At 30.3% G+C, this 24,369-nt stretch overlaps 2 protein-coding genes across 6 annotated transcripts; one reads left to right on the plus strand and one right to left on the minus strand.

The window, feature by feature from the left end:
• Positions 1-965: 965 nt before the first annotated feature.
• On the minus strand, positions 966-2,900 carry LOC112696965 (hydroxycinnamoyl-CoA:piscidic acid hydroxycinnamoyltransferase). Its single transcript, XM_025749928.3, has one exon. The coding sequence runs from the start codon at positions 2,582-2,584 to the stop codon at positions 1,202-1,204; it is 1,383 nt and encodes a 460-aa protein (XP_025605713.1). The 5' UTR covers positions 2,585-2,900; the 3' UTR covers positions 966-1,201.
• Positions 2,901-6,331: 3,431 nt separating this feature from the next.
• On the plus strand, positions 6,332-9,728 carry LOC112696966 (uncharacterized). Of its 5 annotated transcripts, none has more exons than XM_072197319.1 (3): positions 6,332-6,916; positions 7,001-7,083; positions 8,852-9,089. In XM_072197319.1, exons 1-3 carry the CDS (start codon positions 6,774-6,776, stop codon positions 8,899-8,901), a joined length of 276 nt encoding a protein of 91 aa, XP_072053420.1. In that variant the 5' UTR covers positions 6,332-6,773; the 3' UTR covers positions 8,902-9,089. The 5 variants fall into 5 exon arrangements, 3 of the variants coding, with proteins under 3 accessions (XP_072053420.1, XP_025605714.1, XP_025605715.1); XR_011862489.1 differs by having other exon boundaries at positions 6,349-6,916; positions 7,166-9,089; XR_011862490.1 differs by having other exon boundaries at positions 6,349-6,916; positions 7,201-9,089.
• Positions 9,729-24,369: the final 14,641 nt, after the last annotated feature.

A 24,369-nucleotide genomic window follows, 5' to 3' on the forward strand; every position in this document is an offset into this window, starting at 1 on the left:
GAGTGAATATATATATATATATATATATATATATATATATATATATATATAAAATGAGTAAATTTATCATTATTTTTGTCTAAAAAATGCAAAACAATATAATATAGTATTATTGTACAATTAATAATGATAATTATTATTATTATTATTATTATTATTATTATTATTATTATTTTTGAACGGAGGACTATTATATCTAATAGAGAGAAATTTTGGGATTGATTTGTACATTAATTTTTTTTGGAGATTAAAATGTCTATTTTTTAGATTTTTAGGGACTGATCTGAGTAATTATTTTGCCGAAAAATAAATTAAGAACTGATTTGTCTGCTGGAATAAAACTTTAGAAATTAATCTGTGTATTAATTTTTCTTAAAAACTAAATTGTCCAATTTTAAAATCCTTGAAACTAATTTGAGTAATTACTCTAAATTTATACTTATTTATTCATCTTTGCAAAATTCCATGATACGATTAATTCCTGATCTGTCTTGGATTCCATGTTACCCTAATACATTTTAAAGAGTGTTGATCGATGCAATAAACTATATACAAATAACTCATTTAAGAGGAATAATTGCATTTTGAAATACTAACAGTCAATGAGCCGTAGCTTAGAATTCTTTTTCCGCTGAAAAGTTTTGAGTACGAGCCTCACTTAATGTAATTTGACCAAAAAAAATAGTGTGTGGTATAATACATTAGTATTTTATAATAAGTGTAGAAAATATATATTGTGAATTATTTTGAGTTTATATTATCTTAAGTAACCATCATAAATTATTCATCATTCATTTTGTCACTAATAATAATATCTATCACTAATCTATGAAAATTAATAAAAAATTTGTTGCTAACGTAAATTTTAATATTAAATATTCAAAATAATATAACACTAAAAATCAATCAGATAGTGTGTATTTATCGATGAATATATATTATTTTAAAATTATTTTTAATATATATTTTATATTTTAATAAATATTTTATTTAGTTGATTATACACCTAATATAATTAAATATATGTAAAAATATAAGTCTTAATCAACACATCACAAAACCCACCGACAAGGTTGGCAATTTTCTTTCTCAAATAAATGAATCCACTAAAAATCAATCTTCATGATGCATCAACCTAAAATGATTTGACAAAGTCCTGATATTTCTTTGAAAGAAGCTCCCAAGTTAGGCTTCTACACCATCACAATTTCGAAATAGGAAACACCTCTTCAATTTCGCCAAAAAAGAGTTTCTTGAAAGCATCCATGTGAGATGAGTCCAAAGCAATAGCCACATTGAATCCATCACCACTAGCATTGTTCGTGATGAAAGCCTTCCCCTCAGAATCCATGAACCCGGGTCCAAAATGAACTGGTTCCCCGAACCCGAAAGTTGCTTCCTTATACGAGAAATTCATCCAACTCACAACAAACAGGTTTGGGTTACCCTTGAACCCTCCCTTATGCACACTCTTCGCTGGATAGTGAATGTTATACCTCACCAAATCCATGTCCTTAGCATTACCAATATAAACAAGTGCATTTCTCACGAACTCATCGTCCACCTTCGCTATAGCCTTCTTCACTTTTTCTACTGCAGAACTCAGAGGATTCTGCATTAGGTAAGAGAAGGAACAAGTTGTTGTAACCGTCGGAAATACTGCATTTCCTGCGTAAGCATTAGGAAGCGGTGGTTTCAGACGGTTGCGACAATTAACCAAAGTGGTCAACCTTGTTGGTTGGTCACCATTTCCTTGGTATCTCGCTTTGGTGACACACCTCCATAAAAGCCCCGAAATGACCTCGAAACTCGAAAACGGAGTCTTAACGTTATTGATTGCGGCTTTCGTTTTGAGTTTCTTGACCTGTTCTTTTGTGAGTTTGACAACTTCAACGACAACTCTGGAGTCTTTTCTCAATGGACCTAACCATGGAGGTGGAGTTCCGAATAATTCTTCTGAATGATCATGCAAAACCTTCTTCGAATTACGCAACAAAGTGCGTGAGTTTAACAAACTTGGATCATAGCATGGGAATTGATCATATGGATCCAAAGATTCTCCTTTGGCTAACTTAGCCCACGTGTTCATGAATCGCATGGTTGCTGTTCCATCAATGGCGGCACGACACAGGGCGACACCGATGGTGAAACCGCCGCAATTAAAGCGCGTGATTTGCACCGCCAAAAGAGGCGTCTCGGAAACGGGAGTACCATAATCAATGTTGGGAATTAGCTGCGAAACTAAACCGGTAGGGACAAAATCGTCACCACAGAAATCGTGCATGATCTTCCCGTTGCAAGCCGCTTCGATTAGCAACGCTCCTTTGGCGTTGCAAATGATCTCCCATCTCGAACCGTCGATTAAGCTCAACCTACCCGCCAGCGGGTAGTAGATTGACAAAGCCTTGCTGAGAGAGCTCATGAAGGTGGCAACAAGGACATGGTTATTGACAGTCGATTTGTTATATGCATAGAGAAGAGGAGCGTGAGTGCGAAGCTTGATTTGCTCGCAGAGGGAAAAGAGTTTTTCGTTTGGGGTTGGATTGGAAGGAATGATTGTGTGATGAGATTGAATGCTCACCATTTTTTCTCTCCTTCTTCTTTCGTGTGAGAAATTGAATGTTCGCTGCTTTAATTTGTATGTGTGTGTGTTGAGACACAGAAGATTATGCTTACGTCACCTTAGTTTCGGTCACGGCATATGTCATCACGATGTATAAGCAAAATCTTATAGTAACTATCGGAAGAAGAAAATATTAGTTTGAATTAAACAATCTAGTCAATCTACAATCCTCTGACAGTCTGACCTGTTTCTTTGATAGAAGCAACGCAATAGAAAAGGTCAATAATTAATCAATGATATTTTATAAGGTGGATACTACAATAAAGATTTTATAATTGTCTTCATGTGAAAATATTTTTTTTGATCCTTGGATGATGGATTGGATGGTTAGATTTTGATATTTATAAAAGTGTTGTCTTTGTTTAAAGTGTAGCTAAATAAATAAATCACACTTTTAAACAAAGCATCTTCATGAAAAGATATTTTTGCCATCTTCATTTGAGTAATTGCCATTTTATAATTATAAAACTGAATCAATTGTACATTCAAAATTTACTTAAGATTATTTTTTTTCCTAGATTTGTCACAGAAATTAATTAGTTTACATATGTGTCTTTAGCATACTTGTTCAAATTAAATAATAAAAGTAATAATTTTTAATATTTTGAAAGTATATAAAAAATGTGAAAGATATAAAATTTTAATAGGGAGACTCGAACCCACCATTTTTAATTAAGTATGGAAAGACTATGTCATTTGAAGTATAATTCATTGACAGTTTAAAAAACTTTTTTATTAAATAAAGGATGATGCATTTTCATTAACTAAATAAATTTTAGTTCTTTATTTTATTATATTTTATATAGATGATTCAAATTTTAAAAAATTAACTTATTAATTAGGTTAATTTTTTTACTTATTAAATGGATTATGTTTTTCTTTCTAAAAAATAGAAAATTTAAAATTCATAACTTATTATTTTTTTTATTAGTTATTATCTCCAATAGTTTGTCATTTCTTAAAAAATATAGCATTTGCTATTTTTCTATAGCACATTAGCATCATCACCTCATGACACGACACTTCGCTGAGTTATCATGTCCGCATATCAGATATATTTTGGACACGATATTCATTGACACTCGTTGGATACGCGTGTCTACTATATCTAACCGTGTCTTAATAAAAAATAAAAAAAATTTTTCTAAACACTTTTGGACACACCTAAATACCATCACGTATCAGCATATCCAGTCTTATTCTTAAAATAAATTTAGATATAATATATATTATTATTTATTAAAATAATAAATATTTTAAATACTTAATATAATTAAAATAAGATATTAAAAATAATTAAAAAAATTAATTTATAATTTAATATTAATAAAATACCAAAATATTATTACTGATTTAAAATTCACATGTCCACATATCCTTTATTCTGTTGTGTTCTTGCATTATAGCGTTTTTGAAACTTTTCAATCAGTAATGAACTCTTGGCGCAAAAAGTCAAAAATAAAGGTGACAAGTAATTTGTAAATTTAATACGTCAATTTGGACGATTCATTATTTGGGGCAGATTCAATGATCCCACTGGGAGGCTATGTTCATGTATAATTTCCTTTTATATTTTTGTCTATTGTATTTCTCTCATCTTTTTTAAATTTGCGTATCGATATATTTTACGCCCGTCTACATTTATAAAAGAGAAACTATAATTCTGTTGTTTGTTTTTTCCTTTTAGAGTAATAGTAGCCATTTGAAAAAAAATTAAGATTTTATGTAAAATAAAAAAATGTAAATTAACACGTACGTAAAATTAAATAACGATAATAAAATTTAAATCATAAATGATTTAATTTAATAAAAAAATTTTAAAATTATTTAATTTATTTGAAATTATAATATCAACAAATTTTTAAAGATGAATCAAAATTTTAAATACTATGTGCAAAAGAACGTGAAGATTATTGGGTTAAATACATTTTATTAGTATTAGGCTTAGTTTGGTAAAGCTTTTGCTTTTTAAAAGTAGCTTATGAAAGCTGTCTTTTAAAAGACAGCTTTTTAAAAGCTGCAGCACTTACGTTTGGTAAAATTAAATTAAAAATGGCTTTTAATAAGTACAAGCACCATAATTGTGTTTGGTAAAACAGCTTTTAAAAGTTGAAAAAATTATAATAAATATGTTTACTTGATTTATTCTCTGTACTAATATAAATAGATTTATCATTAGTCAATAATAAAATTTGTATGTAATCCAATGTTAGTACTGGGTACGTCCATTACCCACCTATGTATATTGGCTCACCTTTACAGATCATAAAAAATGGGACACATATCTCAAATAAACTACTCTTATGATTATATATCTATATTTACATATGTATATACATGTTGTTATTATAATTTGGACTAATGCTCATGCAAAAAAAATTTTATGATTGGTTTTCATCAACCTCTTCCCGTTTCAAAGAACAGAAAAAAACAAACAAATATAATAGATCTACTTAAAAAATACAAAATTAATGCAAAAAAAATAATATAAATAGATAGAAGTTCATACCTAATATGTGATAGAGATGTATTTGTGTTGAAATTTGTGAAGATTAGGTTGAAAAATAAAAAATATATGAAGATTGTGTTAGATTTTATGAAGGTTAGGAAGAGAAGTTAGAAATATATGAAGATTTTAATGGCAATATAACAGCGGGAAATATGTGCGGGAAAATGAAAAAAATTTGGTAAGCATAAGCCAGCTTTGAAAAGCTCCCTCCTAGGTGCTTTCAAAAGCACCCCTAACTTTTAAAAGCCGCAAGCACAAGCACTTGAGCTTTTTAATTTACCAAACGCAAAATGACGTGCTTGTGCTTTTTAAAAGCACAAGCACCTCCTGAAAAAGCTTTACCAAACCCAGCCTTAGCTTGTCAAATTCGGTGAGTTATTGTCAGAATGTGATTAGGTTTAACAACTATGCATCGTCGTCCCACTAGCTTCGCACTAGATTTGCAACCAGAACAATTATATCTTTTATATGTAAAATAAACATTCATTCCTTTTATATGTAAAATAAAATATAATAATAGATTTACAACAAAAATAATCGTCCCTTTTATATGTAAAATGAGCATCCATCCTTTTGGATATAAAATAAAATATAATAATGAATGTAAAATTTTTATGAAAAAGAAAGTTATAGAGATGGATTAAATGAAAAGATTACTTTCTTTAAATTAGCTATGAGTAGTGAAAATATGTTGTATGACTTTTGTAAGTCCCAGAATTTTATTATAAATTAATTTTAAGTTTAATTATTTATTTATAGTTTTAATTTCAAAAATTTCTTTATTAAAAATAATTAGAGTAAGTTTTAATTAATTGAGTTTGAAATAAATTAAGATTCTTATTCAAATTTTATAATTATTGAGATATTTTCTATGTTTAATTTATAAAGTTTAGTAATTGTAAAATAATAAAAATTTTATATGATTTAGTTTAAATAATTGAGATTTTAGAATTTAATATTTTCAATTTTTACAGACAAAGAAAATTAATTATATTATCTCTAATTTTAAATTAAAATACTTGATTGGAAGTTAATTAACGAATTGATAATTAAATAAAATTTTAAAAATAAACTTAAAAGATTAAATTAGATTTTTAATTCATACTCTATACCCCTAATTTTAATAAAATTACCTAAACTACCCTAATTAATCCTAATATCTCCAAATTTAACCCTAATCCTAATTTTACCTAACCCCTACCCACACCCACTCCTCACCGCCACTCACTCACAGAAATCCCAACAAGAAAAAAAAAAAGAGAGGGGGAAAAGGGAAACTAAAACAGGAAAGAAAGAAAAGGGGAAAGGGAGAAGAGAGGGAAAATGGTGAGGAGGGTAGAGCATCGCCGGCAGAGGAAGGCGGAGGAGGAGTCGCCGTTGTCCAACATGCCACCGCGCTCTGCCCTGTCTTGCGTCGCCACTGCGCCATGCGTCACCGCCGATCTGCCTCGAAGCCACCATCGCGAATCAAAACTGAGGCGAGACAGGCAATCGCGCGAGGAAGAAGCGTCACCGTCCCGTGGAGTCGCACCGCCGCTGCTGTCCGTGCCATCGCCGTCGCCCTCACCACGTGGCGCCGCCACAAAACCGTCACCGCCATCGAGCCCGAGACGGAAAAGAGAGCGCGCTCGATGAGTAAGGATGGAAGCTAGGTTTTGTCGCTGTATAACTCCATTGCTACTTCTGCTGTGCCCTGTTGAAGCTTCTGGCCGCGCCTCTACGTCGCCGGAGCTCCACGCCACCGCTGCCGCCGCTGAAAACCGTCTCGGAAGCCTATTTGCTTGGTAAACTCTAAACCTTGCTTCAGCTTCTTTGTCTATTAAATTGATTTTCACCGTTAGAGTGGTTGCTGAGGTTGTCTGTGTTAGGGGTCACCGCGAGTTTCTCTGCCGCCCCCAGAACCACCGCCAAACTTTCCGCAGTTTGATTCAGTCATTATTCCTTCATTACGGTAAGAGTTTACATTTCAGAACCTTTCAAAAATTGGTATTCTAGTATGTTTGAATAGAAATTCTAAGGTTTTGGTAACGTAGGGTTGAATCCCGATTACTGCATGTCATGATTAAAGCTATTGTTGTTGCTGCGAATGGTTTGGAGTTGAAGTTGCATCTGCCGCCGTTGCAAGCCAAGAGAAAATGAATTTGTGACGCATTCTAGAGTTTTCGAGTTTCAACTTCGAGATAGGGGTTTTCTTAAAATCTAATTTATATTACAGAGTTGTGATAAATAGATATCGATGCAAAGAGATTTACTTCTGTGATTATATTTGTCTTATGAATGTGATGGTTTGTTGGACTGAATTATTGGGTGCTTGATTGCGTGAGTGGTGTGTGGTTGTGGATAAAAACCGGTTTGGAATGTTATTTACTTGATTATTAAGAAAGGTGGATTTTCTTGGTTGTAGAGTTTACTTAGTAATATAAATGAAACGATTTTGGAAAATAATTTTAGATATAAATTGATTCTGGGAGCGGTTTAATTGTGAGTTGGTTTGATTTTATGAATGATTTAATATTTGAGTCGATTCGATTTTAAAAAGAGTTTTATTGTTAGAATTGGTTGATTTGAAAATAATTTGACATTGGAACTGGTTCAATTCTGAAAAATGTTTGAGATTTGGAAATGGTTGAGAAAAAGGTTTGAGAAATGTTTGGATGGGACCCGAAAAGGGTGGCAGTGTCCGAGTTTTAGAGGAGATGTTGCCGAAATTTTATAAAATTGAAAGTTTTATTTAAAGTAATTAATTAAAAAGATTTGTTTTTAAGCATTATACGTTTTAAGATTGATTTGTTTATCAAAGAAGGAATTTTGTTTTGGAATTGAGATTGTTAACGAACAGAATGAAAAAGAGGATGATGAGGATTTTATTTGAAATATGGCTTTGAAATGAACTTGTAAATGAGATTTAGATTGATGAATGATTATGATGTTGAGAATGTTGAGATGTAAACTTTGAATTATTCACATGGCTTATGAATTTAAAATATCTGAGATATGAGGTTCCCTGGATTAAGTGCCGTGACTTGCCACCATGTGTACTAGGTTGAAAACTCGATACTCTGTTGACCTTACGACGTAAGTGTGTGACCGGGCACTATATAAATTCCCGAGAATGTTACCCCCATTGAGTAATATTGATTATTTGAGAAAAAGATATGCATAGACTCTTGGGGATGCACGTCGGGGGACAATCTAAGTACAATTCAGACTTGTCGGTTTGGCTGGATAATCAACAGATGAGCCTCATCAACCATAAGACAGGCATGCATCATATGCATTTGTATGCTTTGCTTGAGTTTGAACTTGTTTTGGTTTGCCTAATTGCTAAATTGTTCGTAACTGCTACTTGAACTATTTGCTGTAATTGCTGCCTACTTGTGTTTTCCTTGTCTGCCTTGCCTGTGTTTATTCTGGCGTGCTACATTTGAGATTGAGCTTGGTGTTGAATTATTGATTGTGTTGTTTGATTGCGTGGTTGGTTTCTGATTGAGATTTTCTTATAAGAAAGGAAAGGTTTCGAATTTCTGAAACATTAAACATTGTTTCTTTAAAAAGGTTTTGAATGATTACCTATTGATTTTTTAAAAGATTCATAAGGCAATGATAATCACTGAACTTGAAAACAGTTTTCTTATTAAATATCTTCTTATGACAACTTTGAAACTCCGTGGTGAGACCGTGTGGTTAGATTCTCACCCCCTACAACTTTACCTTTTCAGGAATCGGAAGAAGAAGCATTAAGAAGAGTTGTACTGCGTTTGGTTTATAAGTTGTTGAATTAATTAGATTATTTTCTTCCCTCGTCTTTGTTATCACAAGTTTGTAAGAGGGATAGGATTTGTATGTTTTATATGTATATTATATTATGAGTTATTATGTAAGTAGTCTTGTATATGAATCCATCACTGTTTGTATTTTTCTTAAAATCAATTGTTTATTTTCGGTTTTTCAAAGAAATCAGCGCTACAGTGCGAGTCACAGGCTCCTATTTTAGTATTTAGTATGTAAAGTAGTCGCAATACTTCTTTCTATCATAGTAGCGCAGCCGGAAGCGTGACTTCTGATAGTGAAGATGTTACAACTTTGATAAAAAAAAATTATTTTCTCTGCTAATTCCATTACCTAGATGTTGCAGGAAGAAGTGCGGAAAGGAGAAATGTGATAACTTATAGTTATGCTAAGCCAATTGGACGGGATTGGTTCTCTTCACGACTGCGTTTGCACGGGTCATCGAGGGACAGTGGTGCATGGTTAGGCTGCGGCGGTGGCGTGAGGGTGCGGCGGCGTACATGGGCAGCGGCTGAACGACGTTAGGTGGAACGACAGCGTTATGATGTGTCGGAACGGCTATCTCCAGGACCGACGTCGAGTTTTGGGCATGGACCAGAGATCAACGACAGCGAGTTTTGAGTGTGGACCATAAATTGAAAAATTATAGTGAAATTGAAAGTAACCGTACTTAGTGTGAATGTGTTTAATTGCTAATCCTAATTTTTTTTAAATTTTAAAATCTGAAATTAAATAATTAATTAAGAATCTGATTTTTAATTTTTAATTTATCTTCCTTTTTAAATCCATTATTCACATTGTTTACAATCATCATTGTTTTTCTATACTTTCTCATAATATTATTGTATAAGATACAATAAATATGACTTTTCATTCTAAAACTGTTGGTGCAAAAATTTGACACTACATTTATTTTGATTATAAGGTGGATATCGACTGGTATAAAGGTATCTCGATTGACTATGAAATTCAAAATAGAGGAGATAGCAAAATGGAAGTTGGATTGGTGAAGGTGCAATTAACACGTTGGGAATGTAAAGACTATTCTTAGTGGATAAATATTAGTCTTAATGTAAATACTGTTATTTGACTCTCAATACGTGGTAAGAATGTGGCAGTTAACCTTGGAGAATAAATTAGTTTCGACATTGGAATTGATAAGTCCCGGATTGAGATCGCTTTTTTAGAGGAGTCGTATCTGTTCTCCGAATTGAGATCATTGATACAAGCTTGAATCGATATTTGTGTCGAGGTCGAACAAAAATCAAACGAAACAAATTGGCACACCTGGTAAGACTTTGGGTTGAGTTGGTGTTTAACTTTGCATGTGTCTGCACACTAGAAAGGTAATAAGAAATTTTGATAGAACTTCTACTTTGACAATACGTCAAATGGAGACACTAGACAAGTTGAAAAAACAAACATAAGGAGTGAAGAGATCGAATCGATTTCTCCAGCAGTTAGTGCTAGTCGAAGAGTAACTCCTGTAGTTGCTTCATCAGCGGAAATTCCCCCGACCACACTTATTACATGGCCTCTGTATGGATTGCCACCTAATTATTCCCCACCTTATATAAAAAAGGTCACAATCTCAATATTAGAGGTATAGGCAGAATCATAACAATGAGGACTAACCCTATGTACAATGTTTTGCCTCTTCCTAGGTACCCTTCAATGGATATACAAGGTGATTATAACCCTAATGGATTTAACTATACTATTTATCAATATCTGATGGATAATTATCCATTTTTAAGGTCATTACTAATGTCTCGGCAGCCTACTATGCAAATGCCAAGTGTCTTTCCAACGTAGGACTTAGGGTTGACCCAACCAAAAGGGTTAAATATGGCTGGAAGAAGATTGATCTATTTTTCTCATAAATGTCAAAGCAAATTCCTATAAGAACGGTCCCTCCAAATATAGTCAAATTCTTGGCTGTATTAAGGCAACAAATCGAAGGTTGCCATCATAACTTATTCAATATGCTCACATAGCAAATGGCTACACTCTTGAACCCATGATTGAGAATAATAATGATAGGATAGAGCAAGTGGTTTGATGAGTTGATGATGTTACACGAACAATTAATCGACCATTTAATCCATCATACCCCCGATAGGTGAAGCACCTGCAAATAACCCACCAGTGATTGTACAAAAAGGAGATGATTCAAACAGAATATTAAATGAGGCAAGAGCAAATAATGCTGCTCAAGTCTATGGTCAAAATATAACCTAAACTGTCAAGCAAATTTTAAATAAAATTAGCCTTAACATAGGAGTAACAAATTAGCCTATTTTATTTCTCCTTTCTCCAACTATGTTTTTATAGGCTAAACTCCCTAAGGGCATCAAAGCTCCAAAATCTCTCACCAAGTTTTCAGAGGAGACTAATGAGTTGACTGTCGAGCATGTGGCTCCGTATACGGTTGAGATAGGAGAATTAACTAGTAACGAATATTTAAAAATGAGGTACTCTCCTTCTTCTCTTGCAAAAAAAAATGCTTTTACATGGTTTTTCAAATTCGTAGCCTAACTTAATTCATTTGGGTGCAACTAGAAAGAAATTTTCATGATTAATTCTTTAGAGGAGAACTGAAAGTAACCCTATCATATTTGTTTACAATCAAAAGAGAGAAGAAGAGTCAATTAATGACTATCTCATATGTTTTAAGAATATGAAGAACAAGTATTTTACTCCTATTTTTGAGCCAGAGGTAGTCAAAATGGAAATCAACGACCTCAATTTTAGTATTCACAAGAAGTTAGTAAACCAACAATTCCTCAACTTAGCTCAGTTGGTTGATAAGGTTCAGCAAATTGAAAAACTCAATAAAGAAAAAAGAGGAGCACGAGTCGAGTAAAAAGAAAATTTTCTTTAACAAAAAGTAGCTTTGTCAAATGTATGATTCAAGAAGAGTTGAGTAGTGAAATTGCTTTTGCAGCAAAGTTAAAAGATGGGCTACCTTATGTGTGTCAATCTCTTAACCCAACTAAAGATAAAGCTCCTTTATTAGGGAGAAGAACTTACTCTTTTAATTTAACAAAAGCTTACCAAAATTTTCACATACTTTAAAGGATAAGCAATTTGTTCTCCCTAAGGGGAAAAAAACTCCCTTTATACTTATTGATTTGATTATTAAATTCTGATATATAATTTGTATTTTCTCATGTGAGTTATAGATATATTATTTATTTATTGAGTTGCAAAACTCACTCTGTTACCTTTTTATATTTTTTAGATACAAATATTGATTCGAGTTCTAATCCTTCAACTCTTCAATAGATATTAGTTGTTCTGTGAGCCCCTTAACTTCCATGGGCCTTAGAATTTATACAGTAATTTTTTAATATATTAACTCTATTTATGATCTATATATCACAGACAAGATCCGTTATATATATATATATATATATATATATATATATATATAGCTTGAACTACATATTTACAAAAGAATTATCAGACTTACTAAAGAATTATTTCTTATGCATCGGTCACGTATGCGTGTGATTTTGCTTGTTGTTTCTTTTTAAAGGTATAGATTTATCCTTTCGGTTATAACATCTACAAACTATCACTTATGGATTTTATACACTGATTGTAACTCTTGGCAGTAAGTACAATTTAGACTAATTAAATTGTGATTACAAAAGTGATTGAATTTTGGTAGCAATATCTAATAAGATTTACGACATGCATTGATTTGATCTTTGAGGTTCTAACCATACTATTGTTGCCTTCGAAATTGAGATCCGAGTATCATAATGTTTACATGATCCTTTGTTGGTTGTGATTAAGCACATAAAGTGATGAGCTAGGACTTTATTGTCATGCTAGACATACTAAGAGAGTCGAAATTACTATTGGATTTTACGTGGGCCATTATTAGCAGATTTACCCTTGTCTTTTGAGACGATTAGCATGACGGTTTTCTCAAGCTACTAGTGTTACCATCAGAGTAAAGTAACCATGCGAAAATCTGATGGTAATAGTTGGCACAAATTCAAATTAAAATGGCATGCCTTCTACCGATGGATTTTGCATTGGATAAATCCAATAGTAAGAAAATTTTGAAAATATGTCGTTTTAGAGTAAAGAAACCAATGTTACCATCAAAATTCCGATAGCAAACTTGACCTAAATTTGAATTTTCACCCCTCCTTCATTTTTGCATCTTTACTCTCTCTCTCTCTCTCTCCTCTCTTCTCTCTCCTTTCTCCTCTTTCCTCTCTTCTTTTCTCTCTTCTCTCACCACCACCACCAAACTCTATCGTCGCTGCTACTGATGCATGGCATGGCCACTGTCACTGCCCCCTTCTCTACCATTGTAGATGGGTGTTGCATGAGTTCTCTCTCTTCTCTCACCACCAGTAGCCTCCATTGTTGCCGCCAATGAAGTCTGTCATCACCACCGTCATTGCCACTATCACTACCCCTAACATTGTCGTCGTGAGTGGGTGTTGCACGAGGAAAGATAGTGTTCAATCTCCTTCAGCTACTGCTGCCATCGCAAAGCCTCACCGCCGTCAATGCTGCTTCTACGCTTTCCTATTAGGGCAAACTTTTGCCATTATGTTATTTTTTATTTTTTTATTTTCTTCAAAAATTTTAGGTTAATATGTTAGTTTAAGTTAGATTAATTTTGTTAGATTAGGTTAAAATTTGATATAGGATATTAATATATAAATTTTGTTAGATTAGGATTATTATGGTTAATTAGGGTTTATTTAGGGTTGATTACGATTAATTATGATTTAATTAGCGTTGATTTATGGTTTATTGTTGAAATAATTTAGAGTGATTAATATAATATTTAGTTAGTTGAATTAGTTTATTTAAACTTTAGAGTAACTTAAAGTGATCAATGTTTAGTTAGGGTTTATTTAAGGTTTAAAGTAATTTAGATTAATTAGAGTACTTATTGTTTAGTTTAATTTGTTATTTGTCAGTTTAATTTGTATATTAGGCTAATATATTAGTTAAATATAGGTTAATTAAATTAGTATAAAGTAATTAGAGTTTAAATTTTTATCAAGGTTTGGTATAGGATATTAATATAATAATTTTATTAGATTTGGTTAAATTTTGATAGAGTTTAAGGTTTAAGTTAATTTATAGTAATTAAGATTTAATTAGGATTGATTTATGGTTTATTGTTAAAATAATTTAGAGTGATTAGCTTTTAATTAGGGTTTATTTAGGGTTTAGAGTAATTTAGAATGATTATTGTTTAGTTATGGTTTAAAAAATGTAATTAAATTTATTCATTAATTTTTAATTTTTACTAACTTTATTTCTGTTTTAGGATTTTTTAGCTTTATTATCATGGGTTGTTCGTGTTGCTTATATACTGGGTTGTTTGTGCAGTATCGAGGTTGGTTTTTATGCCAGACTTATTTTTCTAGAATGAAGTTTTAGGAAGGAAGTGGGAGAAGGTTGCCTAATGGCGTCTTCTCGAAATTCTTGTTTGCTAAAAAATTATGGAGTAATAAGCAGATGCGCACTAGAATGACTAGAATTTCATATTTGCTTGAATGTTTGTTTGTTTTAATATATAGTTGTAATTGTTTTAACTGTGAAAACTGAGACATTTTTTTAGTGGAGGTCTCAAAATTAAAGAAAAACTCTGCCAAATTTTTGTAAAAATTGTTAAGAAATGTATGGTTTGTAAAATTTGAAAATTATATTTGTTGGATGTCGCTAATAATTATAGCCGAACTCTGTCAAAATTTCTAAAATATTTAATAAGGATGTGTTGATTGTTTGTTTTAATACATGCTTACAATTGTTTAAACTGTAAAATTGAGAATTCTTTTTGGAGGACACTAAATTAAGGAGAAACTCTGTTAAAATTTCTAAAAAATTGATAATTAAGTTGTGTTATTGGCTGAATTCTAGGTTGTTGGTGTTAAAATGATTCCAACGCATCGTTTGTAGACGTACAATAGGGATAATAGGCAACATGGAGAATCAAACATGAGTTCTTTGAGGGGTTGATTACTCGTTTGTTGCGTACATGTTCAACATAAGACTTTATAGGTCTCAAGGGGTATCTAGGTGTCTATACTATAAGTATCACTTGATTAAGGGGGTAAGGACTTCAGATACAACCTTGTACCTTTATCGTAATGGGTTCAATGATTGGTATTGGGTATGGACTGAACACAAAGAAGTTTATGAGTAGCAAATCAACTGATCTGCACCTATTGTCAATAGGTTGAAGGTTGGTCACGCAGGATTAGCTTGGTTAAAGAAGCAAAAATTAATGTGTTCCTGCAACCCCTCGTAAATGAGCTAAATGAATTGTAGAATGTTGGAGTATAGACCTACGACAATTCAACTAAACCAAACTTTCAAATACATGTTGCATTGATGTGGACCATCAATGACTTTTCTGCATATGGGATGTTATCGGGTTGGTCCACTCAACGGAGGATGTCAAGTCTCATTGGCATGGAAGATACGACGTCATTTTGACTTAATAATGGGATAAGAATTCGTGGTTTGATTGTATTGTTGATTCCTTGAGTTCAACCATCATTTTCAACATAATAAGGACTCGTTTAGGCATAATAAAATTAAAGGATAAGAGCCCCCCGTTTGATTGAGTGGTTTAGCAATTTAGCATCGTGTTAGTCGTATCTCGAAGATCATCCATAACGGGAGAGGGTTGTGAATTCCAGGATATAGAAGATAGCATAACTGGAGGAAGCAAAGTATCTTTTGGGAATTGTCTTACTTGAAGGAAAATATTGTGCGCCATTGCCTAGACGTAATGCATATTAAAAAAAACGTATTTGATAACATCATGCACATGGTCATGGACGATGATCAAACCAAGGATAACAATAAAGCTATGTTAGACTTAGTTGAAATTCCCAGTCGACTTGATCTGAACTTAAAGAGACTTGACAATAGACAAAAGCTTTTGTATGCTTTAATAAAGGAACAAAGATAGAATATTTGTAGATGGATTAGGAGTTTGATATTTCCTTATGGTTATGCCTCTAACTTGGGTGGATGTGTAAATGTCGCTCAGGGTAAGCTTGCTTGGCTGAAGAGTCATAACTGTCAAGTTTTCTTGGAGTTGTTGCTACCTGTTGACTTAAGAGAACTTTTCACTAACATTTGAAAATATCTTACAGAGATAAGTGAGTTTTTTAGGGAGTTGTGAGCTTCCAAATTAAGGATTGATCTTCTCTAGCCCCGTGATATTGTGTAACATAGAGAGATATTCTCCCTTAATTTTTCTGTTGTGATAGAACACTTGCCAAATCACCTACCTTACGAAGAAAGAATGTGTGAACCAGTCTAATTTAGATGGATGTATCCCTTTGAAAGATTGATAGAGTCATTCAAGCAAATTGTAAGAAACAGAACTCATGTCGAGGGATCCATATGCAAGTTACTTCTAGCCAAATAGACTTTCACATTTTATTCCTTCTATTTTAAGCCATATGTTAAAACCCAGAGAACTAGAATTGGTAGGAATGATGATAGGGGACAATTCTCATCTAGTGGACCAAAATACCCGATCTTTGTTCAGGAACGATATGAGCTAGGCGGGGGTAGTGTTTAAACTAGAAGGAAGTCGAGGCCGCACATCTGTATGTATTGCTAAATTATGATCAGATTTCACCCTATATGACATAAGTTTGTTAACTTATTTAAATAACTTGTTATATATTTCAAAGATTAATTTTATTTATTTAGATAATTAATCTCGTTGTAATACTATTTTAATATAGGTTATTTCAAGAAACAAAAAAGCTTATTCTTCACTTGATATGTTTCTACCTTTGGTTCAAAGAATACATTCAGTTGAATCTGTATGACACAATGGATGCTGAACATGTTGTACTTAGTACGTCAATGGATATCAATTTTGATTCTTTTCAATGGTCACTGGATAAAAAAACAAATAACACCGGGGTTTGGGATTGCGGAGTCGCAAAGACACAAGTAGTGGTTATTCTGATTAGTTTGGTGTGTTGTACAATATAATTCAATTACAATAATTTTGTCATAATATATACACAGTATTTGTGTTTAAATGTGAGTGGTTTGATCCAAGTCCGCGACAGAGAACAAGAAAGCATAAAGATTACAATATCACTGAAGTAAATGTGAATAAGAAATATAAACATTACAACCCTTTTATTTTATCCCAAAATATAGGATAAATATATTATTTGCCTTATTTGGAAAGTTATAAGTCTAGTTGGGTGGTTGTACTTAAGACTAAACCGAGAGGTCGCATCGACTTTAATGGAACGAAGGACCAACAACCTTATCAAGTTTGATGATCGAACTCCTTCGAAGTTGGTGGTTGACACTAGTGATCCTATCACCTTTAGGTCACCTCTCATGGACGTTGAAATCATTGACCTTAGGATACATGATGATATTCATCCACCAGAAGAAGAAGGTAACGAAGAAGAAGAAAGGAATGAAGAAGAGAAAGAAGAATTCAATAATCAAGAAGTAACATCCGGAAAGGATGATTAACAAGGGGTTGATGGGACGAAGAAGAAAAGGAATACAAATGGGGGCAATCTTAGGATTTTCTTTTGTGTATTTTGAAATTATTTTCTTTTATTTTATTGACAAGATTACTTTATTCTGTTTTTAGTAGTTGTTATTCCAGATTATATTGTAGTTTTTTATTTTAAAGAAAAATATTTAGTTTTCATTAATTTTTAATTTCAATGTTAGTTATTAGTAAAAGCAGATTATAATTATGATAATTATAGTTAAAAATATTAAACAAAACTATTTTTTTAAAAATTAGCGCAGTCAGATTTTGCATGAAATAAATTTGACAATAGCAATTAGAATTTTTTAACATTATTTTGTTACATAATATTTCTGTTGGAATTTTCGAAAAAAATTTTGACGATAATTAAGGTGTAGAAAAATTAAACATGGCGCCAATTTTATCTTCGGATTTTTTTCGACGGTAATAACAAATAAAGATGGTCACTCCGAAAATAGTTACTATCGATAACTTTTCGACGTTAATTAGTGTTGGATTCATAAAATTCGCTAGTAAATACTTATCGATGATGTTTATATCGTCAGATTTAGTTCGACAGTAATATTATTACCAGCGGATTTTTTTTAAGAATTCTACAGGTAATCCGATGATTTTCAGTGATTTCTTTGTAGTGACAATGGTGAAACAATGTTGTTTATTTTTAGTGCCTAATTAAAGCAAAAATGCCCAATCGAAGTGTCTGTGCAAACTGTTTACATGCTCACAACTATCAAAACGACATTGTTTCTGTTTTGATTGGTCACCAAAAGCAAATAATGTCATTTTATCATTGTCCAGCGCAGCAAGAGAGTTCTAGGTTATCATTCTATTTACTGAATGATTGTCGGAAAGAGGTTGAAGGACTACTATAGTATTCGAAGCTCAATCTCAGGGACAACATTAGTGCAATTAAAACTTTATGGAGTAAATCAATACACAACATGAATCTTAGGAATCACTTTAAGTATTTAATCTGCAAAAGCAAAGGAGGCAATGTTCATAACATGATAATAATGCTGCTTTTTTTGCACAAATGTGTGAATTCTTATGGTTTGACTTCTCAAAATGGATGATGTTATGCTGTATGAGAGGCAAGGTGGGAAGACGATGCTCTAGTGGTGTATTTTGCAAGACTATAATCAAAATCTTGTTGATGTTTCAATAGGGTTATCTCTTTAGGGAGTGAATCCTCTTAAATTTTTTTCAATTGTTTGATAAAGTGTGATTTTTTACTATTCAATATTTTTTTTCATATGTTTTTTTTTGTCTCACTTAAAGAGTATAAAGTGAGAAATCATACTTTACCAAACAATTTAAAAAAAAATTGAAATAATCCATTTTCACTATCAAGTCATCGATACATTAGTCCAAAAAAAAAAACCGCTAACACACCGTTTTCTACGTATTATGGATTGTTTAAATTCATCAATTTTTCAATCAAGGTTTAATTTGGTCCATATGATGCATATTGGACTAATGATGCATCAAGTCTTTCGAGTCTGGTATGAACTTTTTTTTATAAAAAAATATACTGCTTAATGCAATGACTAGTTCTTTTCTTTCGCTTCAGGACATTTACTTAAGGAAAAAAGATTTGCCACAGTTTTTTTATGTCTAAAATGAAAGTTTGAAATTCCAATTTTTTTGTTGTTCATGATATTCTTTAGTTCAGTACGTCAAAGATTAATCTATTACAGTTTAAAGTTTTATTTAAAAATTTATTATTGGCTAATAAATTACTGCATGCATAAAGTGAAATTCAAACAATCTTTTGATTAAAAGACGTGTCATAACTTCATAAGTCACTAGACCACACTGAAATGGATAAATTACTTCACTTTACCATTACAATTTGTAAATTGCCCACTACCCTATTCCACTATTCGTCTATTCCTAACTGTTAAATTCTTTTTTTCAAGGTTAAAAATTTTTCTGTGAAAAAAAAGTTAAAAATTTCCAGTTTTTTGGACTTTTTTTGTTCTGTTTTTTGGACTTTAATTGCCCACTACCCCGTCACAACCAGTAACTTCTTTTTGAATAGGTTAACAAAATTTTTATTTTTGGTCTTTAACGTTAACAAAATTTGATTGGACAAATACTATAGAAAATTATTGAATATAACCTTTTTCGTAGTTGGATTGGACCAAACCTGATAACTGGACTAAGATTCTATTTCATCCCACCAAAATATTAAAAAAAGAAAAAGAGATGAGGCAGCAGCTAAAGAGAAAATAATAATGCCACGTCCAAAAAAAAAAAAAAAATAATAATGCATAATTAAAAAATAAACTTTTCATTGATACCCAAAATATTGAGTTTTGTAAATAAAAAATTATGCATAATAAAAATCAGCTACTATAATAATAATAATAATAATAATAATAATAATAATAATAATAATAATAATAGTATCGAATAGTATTCAATTTGAGAAGAGAATCTTTATAAAGGATTTTGAATAGATTTGAAATTTAATAGATTAATAAAATTTATAAATCTGAATATATTATTTCTATTGAATATTCAAATTCATTTTTTTATTACTATCTTTTTTATTTTGTGATTTTATTCTATATTATTTTTTTGGAGTTAAACAAAGAGATTCGCAAATAAAAGTGTTAGTGCTACTTACATTCCAAAAAATTAAATGAGTTGAAATTACAATTGATACGACTGAAAATGATATATAAGTTAATATATGCTCTAAAGTTGAAAATATCATAAAGCGCTTCTTTAGGAGTTAAACTCTCATTTGTCCATATTTCGAGAAAGAATATTTCTTGTTTTTCATTCCCATTCACATAAAAATGAATACTATGATTTGCGTTTTGAACAGGTATGAATATTGCATGTTGTTATTATTATTATTATTATTATTATTATTATTATTATTATTATTATTATTATTATTATTATTATTATTATTATTATGGATTTGTATTTATGCATTCTCTATAGTTAATTTTTTTTTTAAATTATGAGTGAGACTCGAACGTACGACTTTTAAATAAGAGTTAATACTTAGTACTTAATTTGGTCTCTAAATTTACATGCGGGTCTTAATTTATTCCCTTAAATTTCAATTGCCTCTATTTAGTCCCCAAACATTATAAACATTTCTTACATTAGTCCCTGAGACGATTTTTAGAACAAAAACATTAATAGAGCGCTGCTATAGCCAGTCAGATGTCATGTTGAAACTTGTAAAATGATACAGTTTTGGCTTTGACATTCAAATAGCTCAAAAACGGCGTCGTATCACTTATTTTGTTAGGTAAAATTTTAATAAACACTACTTATGATGTTGTTTTTGGGTTATTTGAGTGCCAAAACTAAAACGACATCATTTTATAAAGTTTAGTGTGACATCCGACTGTCTACGACAGTGTTCTATTAACGTTTATACATTGAAAATTGTTTTAAAGATTAACATGAGTTATATTCACAAAGTTTAGAAATTAAATAAAGATAATTGAAATTTTAAGAACTAAATTGAGATTAAATTCAAAAACCAAATTGAATATTATCTATATAAATATATATGAAAAAACTATACCATTTAAAGTATAATTCATTAGCATATAGTTAATTAATTTAATAGTTAATTCTTATGAGTATTTATAAATTAAAACAAGAATTGTAGACTTATAAATTAGCATTAGTTACCGAATGGTGCATATGATAGATGAGAAGAGGCCAATAAAGATATAAATACACATATTTAAGCTACTATTTCAAAACAAGTAAACTATAAAAATAATACTCACAAATTTTTATCACCGACAAAAAAATCTTTAAAATATTTAAAAAATCACAAAAAATTAATTATTAAATATATATTCTCAAATACTATTTAAAAAAACAAATTTTGATGTGCTTTTTTTGCACATATTATTAAAAGAATGAAACATTTTATTCTTAAAATTTATGATTTTACTAGAAAGAATTTTTTATTTCATTTTTTATTGTAAATGATTAGAATTAAAAAAATAGTCTAAAAATCTAATTTTGTTATAGTTATTTGTGTGTTCTAAATAATTATCCAAAGGTTTATGAGAAAATTTGGATTAAAAAAATATAAAAATTATTTGTCAAATACAAAATAATTTGTCACTTAATTATAAAATCTGATTATTTTAATTATTTTTATTTTATTTTAAAATTATTCAAAAAGTTATTTGTCGTTTATATTTTTAGAATTATTTTTGTTGGTAATATAAAACAACATCCTACGAGGAAACCAACGTCCTATTAGCCAACTAGCCAATAAACAAACCTTTTTTCATTTAACAATTTTTTTTTTGAAATTATCATTTTATTCCTTCTCATTTTTTCTCCTTCTTTTTAATATCACAATTTTATCCATCATCATCAGCCATTCACCACTATGGTCGGCCACCACCATGCCTTTGGCCATCTTAAACCTTACATTTTAAGAATTGATAAATTAGTTTTAAATCTTAAATTTTAAATTTTATATTATAAATTAATTTTATGTTACTATGCTTTCAAATATTCTTAAGTTTTCTATTTTTTATTATTTTTAGTTTTCAATATTTCTTTTTTAATGTTCGATTCACCGATTTTTTAATTAAATCGACTAATTCGGTCTAATTTTAATAACTATAAAACTAATTTTAAATTCTAAATCTTAAATTGTATATTATAAATTAGTTTTATTTTACTATGCGTTCAAATATCCTTAAATTTTGTATTTTTATTATTTTTAGTTTTGGATGTTTTTTTGTTATTTCTGTTTAATTGTTAGCTGATTTTTAAATTAGTTGGTTGAATTAATATTAGCTTCCTATATTTTTCTAATAAAATAAAAAGAAAAAATCATAAATTTACGCAATCATATTTAAAGAAATATTGCTTTTGAACGTCTCCGAGACTTTGTTTATTTATAAAATCTAAGAATGAGACTAAAAGATTAAAACTTAGTATTAAATTTGGTAGTTAAAAATTGAAACTAAATTTCTGTAGTATTTTTAAAAAATAAAGACACAAAAAATTAAAATTTTTTAAAATAAAAACTAAAATTTTAGTAATATTTTTTTAAATATCCTTATTTAAATTTTAAAATTCCAATTCTACTCTTCTTTAAAAGTAAATTATAATTTTTCTCTTTATATTTATTTTAAATTAAATAAAATACTAAAATATACCTCAATCTTATATATTTTAAACCAAACACAATTTAAAGGCTTAATTAAACCTCTTTCTCGGTATCTGTCATTCTATCCCTACCTTTTACTAATAGCATTGAAAATTGGTGGAACTTCAATTCTCATCTCGAGGATAAAAATTAAAAAGTTTTGCTGGCATTAAAATTGTTGGCAAATACCAAAAAGTGTAATCTTAATTTTAGTTATATATTTTAAATATAAAAAATTTTATATATATACTAAAAATAATTATTATATATATATATATATAAATACCTATATACTATAATTTAATATATTTTTAATATATATTTTATACTAATAACTAATTTTAATAATTAATTTCGTTAGTCTAATACAGTTCTTTAAGTATTATCAAAATTTCATAATCACAATAATAATAATAATAATAATAATAATAATAATAATAATAATAATAATAATAGAAAAAGTCTAGGAACCAATAACTTTTATATTTTTTGGCCAGCACTTAACCATCAAAACAAACGTGATAGATCTCCCATCATTAGATACCATTAAATGTAATCTCACACCATTAAAAATACTATTAATGGCCAATTAATAGTTACAAAACACTAAAATTACTAACCCCCTAGTATTCCTCATAATAATAATAATAATAATAATAATAATAATAATAATAATAATAATAACAAACAAATTAATCTGATGATGGTGGCTATAGTCTCTCTTTAATATCGTAGTGATAGAGGACAACAGTAACGGCGATGTAAACAGTAACTACGACGGAGGATGCGATGAGAACAACAAGAGTAGATTTGACAAGCACGTGCAGCAGCGGTGACAGTGGATGCTCCAGGCACGGTAGCGAGTAGACAAGGAGAGAGAGAGAGAGAAGAGAGAGAATGGCGTCGGACAAGTGAGGGAGAAGGCTTCGCGTTTGAATTTAGCCCCAAATTTACTGTCGGATTAATCCGACGATAACGTTTTCTATGTTCCCAAAACGCAACGTTTTACTAAACAACGTCACCATCAAATTTATTGTGGAAAATTTTGACGATTGTGAACGCACCAAAATTTTTTTTTCCCCTAAATATTACTGTCGACGTTGCCATCAAAACATCAATTTCGATGGTAATAATTTAATATGACAAATTTATTGCCAAATCTGACAGTACTCAACATTTTTCTTATAGTGAATGAATAGTAAAATTTCAATGTAATTTGACCTCTAACCGTTGTTTAAAATGACAACATGCTACTTATTGATTGAAAAATAACAATGCAGTTCCTAACCACTAACTCTATCAAACTTTCTGGCTTTTCTATTAAATTTTTCATTTATAGTTAACAGATTTTACTTACACGTAACTTTAATTGATTGTGTCAAAAAAACCATCACAAAAAACAAAACGATTTCTATTGTGTCATAGACTATTATAAAGTAAGACAAGTACACATTTAAAAAAAATTTAATGAGACACTTAAATTTTTAATCAATTACAAACATAGACATATAAATTTATAATGAATCATGAAATAAAACAAATAACCCTAAATTTAACAAATTATTGCACCTGCTATTACTATACTAATTGCTTACCTTGATTGGTGACCGCCTCAGTTTTTTATTTTTTCTTTTTGAGTAATTTTGTTTTGATAGATATTTAATAAATAAAAGTGAATTAATAAGAAAATTAGAGAGCTAGTGTGTAGTAGAATAACACTATAATGACATTAGAGTAAGCGAGTATAA

The sequence above is a fragment of the Arachis hypogaea genome, chromosome 6 (genome assembly GCF_003086295.3).
Source record: "Arachis hypogaea cultivar Tifrunner chromosome 6, arahy.Tifrunner.gnm2.J5K5, whole genome shotgun sequence".
NCBI lineage: Eukaryota > Viridiplantae > Streptophyta > Magnoliopsida > Fabales > Fabaceae > Arachis > Arachis hypogaea.

Coding starts and splice junctions, on each gene's coding strand:
- LOC112696965 (XM_025749928.3), bottom strand. CDS start 2,584: ATGGTGAGCATTCAATCTCATCACACAATCATTCCTTCCAATCCAACC.
- LOC112696966 (XM_025749929.3), top strand. CDS start 6,774: ATGGAAGCTAGGTTTTGTCGCTGTATAACTCCATTGCTACTTCTGCTG. Junction 6,917..7,000: donor CTCGGAAGCCTATTTGCTTG/GTAAACTCTAAA, acceptor TGTCTGTGTTAG/GGGTCACCGCGAGTTTCTCT. Junction 7,084..9,258: donor GTCATTATTCCTTCATTACG/GTAAGAGTTTAC, acceptor TCCATTACCTAG/ATGTTGCAGGAAGAAGTGCG.